The sequence below is a fragment of the Eublepharis macularius genome, chromosome 4 (genome assembly GCF_028583425.1).
Source record: "Eublepharis macularius isolate TG4126 chromosome 4, MPM_Emac_v1.0, whole genome shotgun sequence".
NCBI classification, from domain to species: domain Eukaryota; kingdom Metazoa; phylum Chordata; class Lepidosauria; order Squamata; family Eublepharidae; genus Eublepharis; species Eublepharis macularius.
The window spans coordinates 144122394-144139225 of NC_072793.1; the positions used below are offsets into that span (position 1 = coordinate 144122394).

The window sequence follows — 16832 nt, forward strand, 5'->3', positions numbered from 1 at the left end:
GGCCCCCATCCTGGGTCACGGCGGGCATTCTCAAGGACCTCACGTTCCTGGAGCTCTTCCCCCTATTGGTTGCCGTAACAATCTGGAAGGGGGAGTTCCAGGACAAACGAGTCCTGTTTTGGTGCGACAATCAGGCCTCGGTCAGAGTGATCAACAAGCAGTCATCTCGCTCTGAGCGGGTCATGCATCTGGTGCGGCGTTTTGTGTTGGTCTGCCTTGCCTCTAACATCTCTTTTTCAGCACGTCACGTGGCAGGGGTAGATAATGGCATAGCAGATGCGCTGTCTCGCTTCCAGATGGAGAGGTTCTTCGCGCTGGCTCCCGAGGCTCATCGGACACCCGACCCATTCCCGGTGGAACTGTGGACGGTTGGAGGGACATCATCTGGGAAGGAGTCAGCAGCTCCATAGCGCCATCAACTCTGCAGGCCTATTCGACGGCGGCGCAAAAATACCTCTCCTTTGCCACAAGGGCGGGGGGCCAGCCCCCGTGGCCGGCATCGCAGGAACTGGTGTTGCAGTACCTGGCCCACTTGCGGGGCCGGGGGGTTGCCCCCAGGACCATGCAGCGGGACTTGGCCGCTATCTCCTTTTTCAGCAAGGCCCAGGGGTTCCCCGATCCCTGCTCTAGCTTTGCCGCACGCCGGGCGGTGGCGGGGTGGGGGCGGGTCGCCCCCCCTCCCCGACCAGCGCAGGCCCATCACCCTGCCCATCCTGGATGCGTTACTGCGGGAACTGACAGGCCTGTGCTGGTCCCCATTCGAAACCCGGCTATTCCGAGCAGCCTTTGCACTAGCATTCTTCGGGGCCCTCCGGGTCGGCGAGCTGGTTGCCAGCTCCCGCACGGACTCCTCTGGCAGGGCTCTCGCGCTGGCCAACGTGGCCCTGTCCCGGCAGAGGGTTACCCTAACCATTCGCAGGTCTAAAACTGATCAGCTTGGCCGGGGAACGTCCATTTCCCTGCGGGCCTCTCCACATGGGGTGGCTTGCCCAGTCTCCACGGTGCGGGAGTACCTCGAGGTGCGCCCGCACCCGGCTGGCCCTTTTCTGATACATTTGAACGGGGACCCCCTCACCCGCTACCAGTTCGCCTCTGTTCTCCGCGCCTGCCTCCAGGCTGCTGGGCTCCCCGCCCAGGAGTTCGCCACACACTCTTTCCGCATCGGGGCAGCCACGCTGGCAGCAGAGCTGGGCATCCCGCCTCCCCTAATCCAGCCCATCGGCCGGTGGAGGTCCAGGGCCTTCCGGTTATACATCCGCCCTACACACGTCCTGCATTACTGATTGCGTGGTGTTTCCCCTCTCTTCATTCCTCAGGCAAGCGGAGGACGGTCTGGATCTGCGGCCACAGCATCGTGCACTGGGCCGGTCAGTACGCGGCGGGTTCCGGATGGGGAGGCAACCTCGGCCTGGACCGGCACATCAACATTCTGTGGCTCGGCCAGCGCGGCATGCGCTGGGAGTCGCTTGTCCCAGTCATCGAACTCCAGGTCCAGAGGCGTGGCCCACCAGACGCACTCATCATCCAGCTCGGCGAGAATGACCTGGTCCAGCGGGGTTGCCTGGACTTGAAGCTCTCCATGTGCAAGGATTTGGACTACCTCTTCTCCATCCTTCCTGGGACTTATTTTCTGTGGTCCGACTTGCTCCAAAGGCGTGTGTGGCGAGGGGCCCAAAACCCAGAGAAGATCGATGGCGGCAGGCAGTGGCTTGCCCGGGCCGTGGGGCACCACGTCTCCGCGGCAGGGGGGTGCCTCGTCTTGCACCCGGACATTTGCTTTCGCCAGGAGGCCTTGTATCGGCCGGACGGAGTCCACCTGTCCAGCTGCAGCCATGACATCTGGCTCCAGGACCTGAGGGATGCTTTGCTGGGGTGGCTTGGTTGTTAGGAGCCTTGGCGGGAGCCACTCGTGGCTCTTGTGGCGGGTAGCATTGGATCGGATCTCTCTCCGGGGGACCAGGGCCACGGCCCTGGTACCCTGTTCAGGGGATTCCCATACGGAATCTTGGGAGTGAGGTGAGTGGCAGACCCGGACGGGGGTTGCGAGGTGCTCACTCCCAGGTGGCAGGCGAATCAGGCAGGGGTATACACCCATCTGATTCCCCTATAATGTCACTCCTTGGTGCCCCCTCCTTCAGCGGGGGTCCTGAAGGGGGGGAGGGCTCAGTGGCTGGCAGGCGGGCCAGCCTTTGCTTGAGATCCGATCCATATGCTTGCCAACGCTCCTTGTTTGTTTGTTTCTGTTCATAATAAAGTTGTGGCCTAATTTCCTCCAGCCCTTGTTGGTTTGAGTTCTTTGCGTGCCGTCCTTCCACCGGGCCTAAGCATAGGCTGCAAAGTTGCCGTAGACATCATCTTATAGGTAAAGAAGTAGCTTATGGATGCTATTAGCCATTCTTGGGACACTTCATCACTTTGACAGTTGAAAAGCAACAGCCATTTCTATAAATTCTGGATCCAAAACTCCAGCATTCTAAGAATGAAAATTATGCGCTCTTGCAAATAAGCCATTTGAATGCTTTACATCACTTTTGGTACTTTCAAAGGCTGGCATCACTGTTAATTCATGTAGTTTTATTTGTGAAAAGAGCTTTACAAATGCTTATTTCCACCATCCTCATGATAGCTCTGTAATCATTCTTACTTCCCACACAGAGAATGAATACTAAACATAATCAAAAAGAGTCCAGTAGCACCTTTAAGACTAACCAATTTTATTTTATTGTAGCATAAGCTTTCGAGAATCAAGTTCTCTTCATCAGATGCCTGATCCGAACTGGTCAAATACAGAAGAGGAGGGGAGGGGAAAGAACGGGACATATATCACAAGGGGACAGAATGCAATTAGTGTGAAGGCAATCAAAACATTCCTTTGCTTGTAAATGTAAACATCTCCTTTTGGTGTGGAGTCAGTTTGCCGCAGTGAAGGTATACAATTCCTATGTAGTATAAGCCCTCGATAACCACAGCTCTCCCTGCCAGCTGCATCTGACAAAGAGAACTGTGGTCCCCGAAAGCCCACACGCACTCAGGCTAAGATAATTGACAAACAAAGCCCACACCAGGCGTCCCCCACACCAGGCGTGGGAGAACACTTCAATCTACCAGGACATTCCACCGAAGACTTAAAAGTCGCTGTGGTTCAACAGAAACCCTTCAAAAACAAAATCCAACGGGAGGCTGCTGAATTGGAATTCATATGCAAATTTGACTCTGTCAAGCTGGGACTGAATAGAGACTATGAATGGTTATCACATTATCACAGGTAACAGATTTCCTTTACAGAGGCGTGGTCTGGGGGAGCCCAGACACGCCTGGTGTGGGCTTTGTTTGTCAATTATCTCAGCCTGAGTGTGTGTGGGCTTTCGGGGACCACAGTTCTCTTTGTCAGATCCAGCTGGCAGGGAGAGCTGTGGTTATCGAGGGCTTATACTACATAGGAATTGTATACCTTCACTGCGGCAAACTGACTCCACACCAAAAGGAGATGTTTACATTTACAAGCAAAGGAATGTTTTGATTGCCTTCACACTAATTGCATTCTGTCCCCTTGTGATATATGTCCCGTTCTTTCCCCTCCCCTCCTCTTCTGTATTTGACCAGTTCGGATCAGGCATCTGATGAAGAGAACTTGATTCTCGAAAGCTTATGCTACAATAAAATAAAATTGGTTAGTCTTAAAGGTGCTACTGGACTCTTTTTGATTTTGCTACTACAGACTAACACGGCTAACTCCTCTGGATACTAAACATAACTTGTCCTGAACTGAAGGAAGCACACAAACTCTTAATACATATTTCAATGACATCCACCAGTTATTCATAAATTGAGGATTTTGCACACAGAAGTGCAAAATTATTGTAAAAAATTCAAAATAATCTTTGTAACGTAACACTTGAAAAAGATCGAGAGACAGAGCACAATCTACATTATCACCACTATTATCCAAAAGCTATACTTTTTATTTAAATAAATATGCATGTATGCTTAGCTATTTACACAAAGATGTGGGAAAGTACACTAAGAGTACCGTGGAAATCATCTTTTGAACCTATTACCTTTTTCTTTCTTATTGCTATCTAACATTCTGTACAGCCCAGTTGTTTGCTATCCTACCAGCATAGTTTCAACAACAAAACTAACCTCTGAATCCTATCTGATTATCCAAGGGTAGCTTTCAAGAACTTAAAAGGCAGATTTGAATACTATTTGCTTGTGTGATTATTGGCTTCGGTATTCAAACCTAATTCAAAGCACATTTACTTTAAAGTAATTTCTGACTCTTTCCACAGCCAGTTCACGTAGAAGTGTGTTTAGGACTGCAGTCTTAATAGGGGTAAGTGCATTCCACTCCCAAGAGCAAGCATAGCCAAGCAGAATTTGTTTTACTTACCTCCACCATAGGTAGCAGCCAACATAATTGAAGACACCCATGCAATCTCACTATATGAGGTGCCAAAGAAATCCTGGATTTCTTTGTAGAAGATTGCTATGCCTTTAGGGAAAGCATATGAAAATCCAATGGATATGAATGCTCCAAATACCACCTCCCATCCCCATCCACCATCTGGAGGGGTATAGGTTAGACCTGTGGCTGCTGGAGGTAGCATTTCAGGACTAAAAAGTATTTCTGAAAGTATTTCTCTGGAAGCCCTGAAAGACAAAGTGTACACCCCAAATCAGTTTGCATCACATTCCCATAGGTAGTTCACTCAGTCTTTCACACACTTTATACTTCCTTTTTCGCATTCTCATTAATCTCTTTATTCAGCATTAAGATTTTTTAAAGTCTGTAGCTCCTGCAATGAACATAATAGATACTTCTAGCGATGTTAAAATAAACATGTATGTTGTAAACACATCTAGTTTATTTCAGTGGATCCAAATACTGATAGTATACTTTTAATATATCTTTGTGTGTTACATTCGGGATAGATGTAATCAAGTTTGATTATCACAAAGAAAATTTATAGTGTTACACTGTGAGTCATTCTCATGACATATTGTTTTATTAAAATACCTTGCCAACCTCTGAGGATATTTGTGGTTGCAACCTTAAATGATGGCGATCTACTGACCTATGCAATATATGAAATCCTTATCCAGACACTGAAGTTTGCCATATGAGCAACACACATGTAAATCAATGGCAAAACTCTGGTTGTTCCACATATCCAGATTGCTTTTCATGTACCTCATATTAAACTTTGCTTTAACATAAATTACAGAAGCCAATTCTAAATTCCTGATAGTAGCTTAGTGGTTGGTACCCCTTTTTTTAACCACAAGATCTCCAGTAATTAACGTCAGAGGTGGTTATTACTTAAGACCCAGAGTCTGTGTCAAAACCAGTTCTGTGTCTCTAGGCAACTGCTCTTGAACAAAGGTGATTGACTACAGATGTAAATAAGACAGCAATCCAATACAATCAATTAATCTAATTTTCCCAAGGGTTTCTTCTATTCTTGTTTGGTTTTTGCATATCATCATCTAAAGGTTCATGCAAATGTCACCAGAGGGTCACCAGTATTGTAAAATTTACTACAAATATTCTCTATCAAGCAAATAATGTTTTGCAATAAATAAATGTGAGACCAACTGAAATGGCAGTTATCTGCACTTAATGGTTCTTAGATTCATGTAACTGATATTTTGGCAAACAGCGTTTGAGCTAAGAGGACTTCTATATGTTCGAACATTATTATTACTTAGAGAAGACAAGTATGTTCTCTCCCTCACTCACTCACGCGCACACTTTCTCTCACACACACACACATTCACACACCTCCTACCCCAAAGAATGCAGATTCTATTTAGAAATATAAGCATTAATTATGGATAGTATATCTAAAATGTGTGAGCGCAATCTGTTATCTGTAACTCTGAGTTATGTTAAATAGTATATGGAACGCACAGGAAATACACAAAGAGAGGGCCATGTTATGCCATGCTGCACAATGGACTGCTTTCACAAATCAAAAAAAATTATTCTGAATGGGCTAATGATCTGAACAATTTGCTTGTTCTCCCCCTCCCCCCCGCCTTTATGTAAAAGCAATGTTGGGGCAGGTGGCTATCCTTAACATGATGTTTGTATGCTACATAGGACATAAAGAATACATACCTACAGCAAAGCTGCAGAACAGAACTTTCTTTTCTGTAACATATAGAATGCACACAGAGCATCAGCATGCACATCTGCAACTCATACAAGACACTAGTCTGCACCACAAAGGTTGCATCCAGAACATTTGTAACATATACAACAAATTTGGCATGGGGCAGAACATGCAACTGACACAAAGCTGCACAAAAATAACACATTGTATGGAACACACATGCATGGTACATAGGAGAAAATAGATATACATATGAAACAAAGAACGTGTAAAAGCTGAGAACACACACTGTAAGAATCACACAGACAGCAGGAAGGACATTGGATATATATGTACAACACTCTCCTATTCTTACACAGTCACAGTTGAAGTAATGATGGAGATAACAGTATATTTTAAAGGGAAATTACAGCCTTGCAGAGCTCAACTCCAACTTGAACAGCAATGGAGAGCCAAGGCAGTTTAACCCTTATATCCCCACACACTTTCACTAACTGGAACAAGCCTCATGGTTCTATTATTACCCATTTAAAGGGGAAAGAAGGTGCTCTCTTTCTCAATCTAAAGGGTTACAAGAACATTAAGAGCCTTTCAGAGGTGGAAAGTTTTAAAAATGGCTCTTCACACCTCAGTCTGGGGAGTCCCAATCATGAACCTCTCAGCCGCTCTCTTGTGTATATAATACAAACTACATATCACATGTACGTTGACTGTAATCCTACGCAGAACTGCATACTTCTAAGTTCGCTGAAATCAACATAACCCTGCTTAGAACTACACCTGCAACTTTTTCTGTTTAACAGATCTGGTAATCGTAATTGCTAAAGTATCAAAACACTGTTAATTCTAATATATAGGTTTGTAGAACACATCTTCACTGCCCAACTTTCACATCCATACTTGGCAATGGGGAATACCATAGTTTGGATTATCTTGATCTTGGTTCCCAGAGAGACATCTTTATCTTTAAGGATCTTATCTAGCTCCCTCACAGTTGCTCTTCTGAGTCTCAATCTTCTTCTGATTTCTTCACTGCAGTCTCCCTGTTGGTTGATGATTGAGCCAAGGAATAGAAAATCTTGAGAAAATTCAATTTCCTCATAGTCAACTTTAAAATTGTGTAATTCCTCAGTAGTCATTACTTTTGTCTTCTTGATGTTCAGTTGCAATCCTGCTTTGGTGTTTTCTCCTTTAATCTTCATCAGTAGTCAGTTCAGGTCTTCAGTATTTTCTGCTATTCATTTGAAATGTGTGATGGAGGAGAGTTTTGTGGATACCATGGACAGCCAAAAAGACAAATAAGTAGGTAGTAGATCAAATCAAGCCTGAATTCTCCCTAGTAGCTAAAATGACAAGACTAAGGCTATCATACTTTGGTCACATCATGACTCAAAGACAAGATTCTCTGGAAAAGTCAATAATGCTAGGAAAAGTGGAAGATCTAAAATGAGATGGCTTGACTCAATAAAGGAAGCCACATCCTCCAGTTTGCAGGATCTGAGCAAATCTGTTAATGATAGGACATTTTGGAGATTTTTCATTCATAGAGTCGCTGTACGTCGGAGGCAACTTGATGGCACATAACACACACACAGAACACATTGAAAAAATATAGATTTGAGGTATGGGAAAAAAGTGTTTCCCAATTCGTGGAAAATGTGTAATTTGTGGTCAAATTTCCAATTTTTTAAAACTGGACATATTAGCCAACAGGTCACATAGTGATGGTTTTTCTTATGAAATTATTGCAAAATAAGCAAACATTGACAAATGTTGATATAAAGGCTGCATGCTGAACAGATTTTCCACTTTGATAATACATATTACATAAGACACAATAGCATTAAGATGTTAGCAAGTGGACTGCAAAAAAGAGAACATTAAAAGTTCAAAAACAAGCTGTGCATATATACATAAGAACTGCAGATGTTACACAGAAATTCTGCATATACAGCATGCACTACAGCACATACTGTGCATCAGACTGACACAATGCACATCAAAGCATAAACATATAGACACAAGTCTCATGACCGTACGCAAAACACAAAATGAACACACTACATATAACACGTTAGGAAAAGCACATACACTTATGACACACTATTTGCAAAAAAGATGTCTTTGTGTAGCACTCATGGCGAATACTGCTAAACAAGCTCACATGCCTGCACCATAAAAACAGCATACAGCACATTTGCATGCAATGAATATTTAGCTGTGTATGTAAAAGATTTTCCAGCTCAGAGAGAACTGTATAAAGTGATGTTCAAAAGAATAATGAAAACAAGTACATCACCATTTACAATACAATTAAAAGAGAGTAAAAAGCAGAAGGGAAAACCTAGTGCGAAGGACACGATTAGTTACAGCTGCTCCTCAACAAGGGAACAGCCAGTTTTTAATTAATTTATTTATTTATTGTCCACCTTTCTCACTGAGACTCCATATGGATTACACAGTGTGTGTCAGCACAGCCAATATCAAAAACATTTTAATAAATATATAATAGGGTATACACATGGAAATTTACAAAGATTTTAAAACCAGCAGAAATCCTGTGGGACGCTGGGACTAGTGATAATTGAAAGATCTGTTAAGGCAGTTAGTGAGAGGGGGAGAAAAAAGTTTTGGAGCTGCTGAGGAGTAGCAGGAGATAGCAGCCGACTGTTGAAATCGGTTAATTTTTATTGTAATTAAATTTACAGTTAAAAGTGTGTGGTTTATAGATGTACCTTTTAAAAGCTATATGTGTATGAGCATATGCATGCAACTAATTCACTCCTGTGTTACACATCTTGTAAATAAAAGTTATTCTTTCTCTTTTCACCCTGGCTGGCTTGAAGTTGTTGGCTGAAAGAAATAAACACACACTCGAAAATCAAGCATTCTGGTCATCACAAATGGGCCTGATTTATTAAAGGTGGCAACATACAGAATAAACAAACACTGAATTCCCTTTCCTCAGTGGCCCTGGCAATAGTTGGGTGAGGCTAAGAAATATAGGGAGATGATGGAGCCTCTGGGAAGAGGAGAGAAAAGACCTGGTGTTTGGACTTGGCTCTCTACTTGAAAAATAAGAGGTTAAACAGTTGTTGCTGCCCTTAACTGTCTGTGAAGCCCCCAAACTTGAGAAATGAGTTTAAAGGTGGGTCCAGTAGCACCTTAAAGACCAACCAAGATTTCCAGCTTTCAAGTATCAAAGCTCCCTTCTGAAAAGCGAGCTGTGACTCTCAAAAGCTCATATCCTACCACAAATGTTAGTCTTCTAGGCGCTACTGGACTCCTCTCTTTTCTACTGCTACAAACACTGCTTCTCATCTTGATCCAAAGCTCCCTTTGTCAGATGCTACTAGGAACTGAGATTCCTGAGCCTTTTATAGCCTAAGGAAAACCTGATTTCCTATGCACAGATCATTATAATAGTTAACTCAACAATGGTCCCAAAGAAATCTTGGGGCAGAGGTTTCAACTGTCAGAAATGTGCAAGGAAGGGCCATGAAAGTTCAGTTAAAAGAGAGTTCCAGAGGGATGATGCCACCACTGAGAAAGCCCTGTTGTGTACTATTTCAGATTTTATGGAGTTTAAAAAAAAAGAGAGAGAGCAAGCAATCAGTCTTTTCTCGGTAATCTCTAGGTGCAGGAGGCACCCAGGGAGAACTTATGCAGCCCCCGGTCATTTGGCATGCCTAGAACACACATACCTTCATGCACATACAAGTCCTTCAGAATTTCGCAGAGAAGAAAGCGGGCAGCCTGGTTTACGTGCATGAACAGGATAGCAAGAGAGACAAATCAGGACGCCGCTTGAAAGCCTAGTCCCTTGTCAACCAATTCTTTTTTTTACAAAAAACCAGCTTCTGAATATACACTACCTCACAATCGGAAAAGTATAGTTTAACCGCCGTTGCCATATGTTCGGAGATGTTACTGTCAAAGGAAACCCTCACCGCTGAAGCGCGAAATACAGAAGTTCCAGTTCCCAGGAAATAACGCGCAACCCTTCTCTCTCTCTCTCTCTCTCTCTCTCTCTCTTCCAGCACACGAACTCGCACGCCCAGAGAGGACACACTCACGCTTCACGCGTGTCACTACCACCACCATCACTCCCCAGCTTGTCTCTCTCTTCCGTCGCCCTCCCTGCAACTCCCAAGAGCGTTTGGCGCGCTTTTCTGCGCCACAAGCAGAGGGGGCTCCGGCCGGGCACCTACCAGTGGAAGCGCGCGGCTCTCCTGGCTGGGTCGCCTGGGTGTCCCAGCAGGTTCCTCCGCTCTCGCAGCGCCAGGGAAGGAGGGGCCGGAGCGGGAAGCGGGACTGGTTGGGGCCCCTCGGCCTGCCCAGTGACGCGCGACGGTTGGGGGGAACCCGCAGGAGACCTTTTCGCTTCAGCTCCGCCCCCCTCTTGGTTTCCCCATTGGCCGCCGCTGTTGGGATCAGATGACGGATGTGGCCTTCGGGGCGCTGAACAGAAGCCGGTCCGTGCGCCTGGTGCCTGGGCTGGATGAACTTTAGACCGCAAAGGGGAGTTTGGGAGGGGAAGAAGGCCGGCGCCTCTCTGTAACGCCAGGCCCGGGCAGTTTCTCCAAGATAAGAGCGCAGCTGCTTTACTCTCGAGTATGCTTGTTTCGTGCGTAATCGGAAAAGAGGTCTCTTTGGGGCCACTGACACCTCGTGTGTTATACGAAGTAGGCGCCCGGCCTTGCCCCCACGTTCATTTACACTTTTCACCACACTTTTTCACTAGTTGGAACTCAGAACGGTTTACAACGACGACTCATTTTATCCTCACAACCACCGCCAGAGATGCTAACTCAAGGTCCCCCAGCCAGCTCCCCAAGTGGGGATTTGAACCAGGATCCCCCAGACCATTGGCCTCAAGGTGATAGCCTTGATTTTTTAAAAATCTAGCCTGAAGAGCTCTGGAGATCTCTAAAACTCTGTTGTGTTTTTAGGGGTATTCCCTGATTTTGTTCCAGCCAGTCTGGGTTCTTGAGATTTGAACCAGTACAATACACAAACTTAAGTTCCTGCTGTATATAATATGCATGGACTTTTTCTCACTGTTGGATTAGCTGAGCATCCTCAAAAAGTTGGAACCTGGCTGGCTGAGAACCACTATAATGCATTGTAAATGAATCATGTTTCATGTGTCATTTCACAGAGGAGATCTACACTTCAAAAATTGTCTTTCCTAAATACAACGGGGTGGAACAAGATGTCTTCCAAGGAGCCTTCCTCCAACTTAACTGCCTCAGGTTAGCAGCTATACTAATTAAATAAAATACTATCAGACTTAGGTATATTTCTAAAGTAATAACCTGTTTTGCATACCTGGAAGTTTTATTTCACAGGTTCATTATACCACATTGTTTTGAAGGACATGTTTTACAAAGTTACAGTTCTATACTCATTTAAAAGTAAGTTGCATTGAACAAAGTGAGGCCCTTTTCTGAGCAACTGTACATAAGATCAGACTACACATTTGTTGACCATTAACATATGTCAGGGCTAGGGTATTCAAATGTGTCAGCAGCCCACTGAACAACTTGCAGCATGATCTTAACATTTACTTGAAAGAAAATCCATCTGATTTCTGTAAAATTTAGGGGAAGAGAGCCACGGCTCAGTGGGAAAGCATGTGCTTTACATTAGACAGTTCACGGCTGAATCCCTGGCAGCTCTAGTTAAAAGTAGCAGGTAATCTAAAAGACCTCAGAAAACCTGGAGTGCCACTGCCCATGACAGCAGAGAGTACTGAATTTAGTGATTTCCACATGGGGACAGGCTTGTGCAGTTGTCTTGTTGGTGCTGCAGCTGCTGATACAGCACAGGAGCAATCGGGCTTCCCCATGACAGGCATCGCTGCAATTTTCCTGCATCAAGCACACCTCCACCTAAGACACTCGGGCTTTTAAAAAAAAATTTAAGAAGTCAGCAATTGAATATCACTATATCTATATATCATTATTAAAATATATGTAGCAGGTTCTCTGAGTTCCCAACTGCCAAAAGGGAGGTTGGTTTATCAGATGGTTCATCCCAGTAAATCATCTGCCCGCTTCACTTGATTGATAGCAGCTATACCAGTTTCCACCACCATTTTTGGGTAAACATACCAAGGAAGTCAGTCAAACTCAAAGACATTGTAGCTCTACCTTGATCAGAAAAGAGTTTTATCTTCCACTTACTGTTTAAGTAAATGGTTTTAACCTAAAATACAAAAACTAAGGATTTATGATATATTTGCAGCCTGTTGAGGACTAGGGGTTGCTTATTAAACTGGGTTGAATGAGTATCAGCTTACTCTAGTTTTATAAACATTTTATCTATCTCTAGCTATATCTATAAATCAGTAATTGGTACTATTAGGCTAAAGAGCTGAATGACTTATGAAGAAGAAATCCAACTGGCAGTGCAATCTTAAGCAGAGTTAAAGCCTTCTGTTGACATCAGTGGGCTTACTAAAGTGTACTTCTGTTTAGGATTACTCTGTGGGGTACCAAGTTAAACCTTTACCAGCTTCCAAGCTACAGCTATCGGACTCACTAAAGAGGTAATGTACACTTGGCTGAGAAGATAACAGAGGTGAAATTAGTTAGAATATACCCAAAGTAGAGTTCACAGGGGTAAATTGGTTAATAAATGTAACACAAAGAACTCAGATCTGAAGAAAAACAAAAGAGCAGAATGGATCTAGCTAGTATATTAGAAAGAGCTTCTCTGCAGATACAGAAAATAGCAAAAGACATTCATTTGAGATTGCAAGTTGTTCTTGGTGGCAGATACAGTATAGAAACCAGAAGATAGGACATTCTAACAGTTAATGGGTTTAATAAATTATCATGAAATTACATTTCTACCATATAAGAGCCTTGCTGAATCACACCTGACCTCAGCCTAATCCAGCATCCTGCTTCCAGTGGTGGCCAGCCAGAAATCCCTGAAAAGTCACAGGTAGTCTGTTTCCTCTGCTTGTTGGTATTCAAAAGTATGTCTCTGGCCATGCCTCCACCCTTTCTTACTACCATTAAATCATTAAATTTTCTCTATTTTGTGTTGAGTGTCTTTGCATGTATATTGGTCAAAGCATGGCAGAAATAATTCTTTACAGTGACAAACAAAAACAATACCCTAGGAAAGTATATTACATTTGGTGAAGGTGTTTCGTTACTTCATTGTGATAATTTTTTCTTAGAAAATTCCTGTTCTAAGACCAACACCATAGGGCAGCCCTGAGCTCCAACGGGATGTTGACAGCAGTGTGTCCTTTGGTGTGCCTGGTGTGTCTACTAGCCAATCTTTCAACTTTTGCAGTCAGTTTACTCTTGGGTTCAACCTTGACATGTGCCTGTACTCTTGGTCAGACCCAGTCCCCAGCTGCTGACCACAGAGGCTCCCACTGAGTATTTCTTATTTGATAGTTTCAAGTAAGTAGCCATGTTGGTCTGCAGTAGAACAGCAGTATTTGAGACAAGTGGCACCTTACAGACCAAAAGCTTTCAAAGGTCAACGCTCCCTTCTTCAAGTACAGGGAGGAGCGGAGATCCCTGATCTGGTGGCTAGATATTTGGTGGCTAGCATTGTAAAAGAAGCAGCTAATTTGCGTGCCGTGTTCCTCCGGTTTCCAAATTCCTTGTTTTCTTCTGGAATGTATTTATGCCTATTAAGCCACACTCAACACTCAATGAAACTCAGCTACTTATTTTCAGCACTATCACTACAGCTGTTAACGTGTTTTTTCCCATTTCGAAAATGGTAGGTGTTGGCATACTATGCGTATCAAAAAAGAAGGTACAAATGACCCTCTGAGTACTTTAGGTGCACACACAACAAAAAGCTCTTCTTAACAACCCCACTTCTCTTATTACAGCTCAGATTGTTCATCAAGGTTGAAAGGTCATGTATACCACAATAGACTGCATTATTGAACTGAACTTGTATAACTCTTATGCAAATAACTGGATTCTGGGAGCTTTTATCATATGCCGTGCTGCTCTAGTGCACAGATCACCACCTTCTTGATGGTGCCCATTACATCATGTAACCCTGCCCAAAGAGGTGTCCTTGGATGGTATTAAATGGCAGAATGGAGAAATAGCTAACACATTTGTGGAAGTACCACATGTTCTATAACTTATAAGACTGCAAGTATGGGATATAAGAAATTAGAATCCTCCTTTATTCACTGAAACGTCTTGTATGAACAGTTAAGTATATCCCAAATACGGATTTTAAAAAGAAAAAGAATTCTTGGAAAATACTGCCAATATCAAGAAACAAATATATCAAGTGTTATATATTTTTAAATCGTTTAGGATGTTAAGATTATACGTGCAATACGTTTTATCATGGGCCATGAAAAAATTACAAGAACTCTATTTCTTATCTGCATTTGGCTTGCATATTTCTTCAACTGCATTTGGCTTGCATAAACATTTATGGAGCCAAAGATATGTTCACTTTCCTTGAAATACAACAAAAATATTAGCACCAGGTTCAAAGAAAAAAAATAAGAAAACCTGTATTATATGTAGAGCTTCTGAGAAAGCAGGTTTATTTTTTATTTATTCAAAACATTTCTATGGCACCTTTCCACCTAACTTGTGGTACCAAATGCAATGACCAATCAAAGCAATGTTATAATCAGATAAATATATAAAAAAAACATTTTAAACAAACACATAGACACAGATACACAAACAGGGAGGAGGGCCAGTGAAAGTTTGTGAGGGAATGCCAAACAAAACAAAAATGTCTTCACCAGCAGATGAAAGACAATAGAGGGAGACATACGAATCTCCCAGGAGAAGGAGTTCCAGAGTTCAGGTACCACAACCAAGAGGGCAGTTTCTCAGGTTGCCACCCATTTAGCCCCTCATGGCAGGGGCCCCATCTGAAGTTAACCAGAATGCTTGGGTAGGTTCATATTTGACAGTCTACAGTAGAATTTTTTTTAAAAAGGTTTCTCACCTCCTCCATAGGTTGTGGCACACATGATAGAAGATATCCATGCAATCTGGCCATAGGATATGTTGTAAGCAGCCTGAAGTTCTTTGTAGTAGATTGTGAAAGCCTTAGGGAAGGCATAAGCAAAACCAACAGAGATGGAAGCTCCAAAGACCACAGCCCACCCCCACCCTCCATCAGGAGGGATGTAGCCCAAGTCTGTGTTGCATGGTGGAGACATGGCTGAGATACAGTTCAAGGCAACCCGGGGGGCCTAGAGAGAGAGAAAGTATTACTGCAGCACTCTGCGGCCTTAATCCCAGTACTTTATAGAACTTGTATATTTCATGCAATCATATAAAACGGGTACTTTGCACGTAGTAAAAGTCAGTCAGTCTTTCTATAGGTTTAAAGATAAATGTTTGACACAAATAGTTCACTTGGGAGATAAATGTTTTACACAAACAGTTCACTAGGGAGATAAATGTTTGACCCATACAGTTCACTTGAAAGATAAATGTCAATGCCTAACAAATTTTTCAAAAAAGGTCAAGCAAATTGCACCGCTTTTTAGGAATTAGAGATTGGGCCTGAACCATGGACTGACTGTTTACCTGGTGAAGTCAAGGGTGAATATGACCATGATATCCCACAAACTGAGGGGCCCAGCTAAAATGGTCTACTCATGAAAGCTCACAGATCCTTCTGTAGTCCAAAATGTGCTTGGGGATTTTAGAATTCCAAACTCAAGCCATATTGAGGTTTGGAATCAAGCTCCTTGAAGCTATTGATAAGATTGCTCCTTGCCAACCCCTCCCTCCCTTGCAGCAGAAACCAAACAAACTGAAACTGAATCCAGACAAGACAGAAGTGATGCTGGTTGGAAAGGCAGAGATCTTAAAGGACATTGTGCTTTTGACCTTTGATTCTGTTTGAATTGTCTGCTTGGTACAAAATGGCGTCTTTCTGCAGATTGGGCTGTCCCGTACCAGAACAAAATGTTAAAATGCTGCTGCCCAAACAAAACAGTGTTCTCATTGGCTCCTCACATCATGTGACTGTGTTCTGGGATGAGGAAGGCCAATTCTTGAGACGAGTCTCTCACCCCATTTCCAAATCATCATGAACATGAGCCCCAGTTGTAAAGAAGGGAAATTAAAAAAGTAAACACAAGTAGTGATCAGTGGGAAGTGTGGATTGCCATCAGGGAACGGGACGGATGTTGTGCTTAAAGGGTCGAATCCATGAACATCACAGTGTTGTGACTCCCCCCTAATTAAAAAAAAGGACAGGTGGATATTCAGTTGCTTGGGGCTTGTTTCAGGCTTCTCCTAATGCCAAAGAGTCATATGATAAAAATGTAGTTTGTGGACACAATTTGCAAGATTATGAATTTGCAATCTTGATTTCACAATACAGTCGAATAACAAATGACATTGCAGCATTACGACTCTTCCCTCATGTAAAAATAATAATAAAGAGGGCTCTGTGAAGAGCTGGGGAAGGAGAGAGCGGTTTCCATTTGGTGGCTAACCAATCAGTGCCCAGGGAAAGGAAAGGGAGGAGGGGGAGAAACCATACCGGAGTAAGAATTCTGCACACACACAAGACACATCAGTGGAGATTCAACAGCAGTTTCAAAAAAAGTCACTATATGTGCAGGGGGGAAAGTCAGGGAAAATTGGATTCTGTACCTCATGCCTCCTCTTCCCATGTGGAGATCAAGAGAAGCAGAATGAAATCTGACCGTGCAGAATGGCCCTCAGT

General features: G+C 43.5%; 1 protein-coding gene across 4 annotated transcripts in view; it reads right to left on the minus strand.

The window, feature by feature from the left end:
• LOC129328354 (monocarboxylate transporter 2-like) overlaps positions 1–15322 on the minus strand; it is a 70182-nt gene extending 54860 nt beyond the window's left edge. Inside the window, exons 1-3 of one of the 4 annotated variants that reach the window (XM_054977360.1) lie at positions 10331–10385; positions 6125–6157; positions 4394–4653 (exon numbers count right to left, since the gene is read on the minus strand). In XM_054977360.1, the coding sequence (XP_054833335.1) occupies positions 4394–4610 (217 nt within the window). In that variant the 5' untranslated portion in view covers positions 4611–4653; positions 6125–6157; positions 10331–10385. Of the gene's footprint in view, positions 1–4393; positions 4654–6124; positions 6158–9994; positions 10107–10330; positions 10386–15089 lie in introns of those variants that run through there. The other 3 variants (XM_054977361.1, XM_054977362.1, XM_054977363.1) reach the window with 3 other exon arrangements.
• Positions 15323–16832: the final 1510 nt, after the last annotated feature.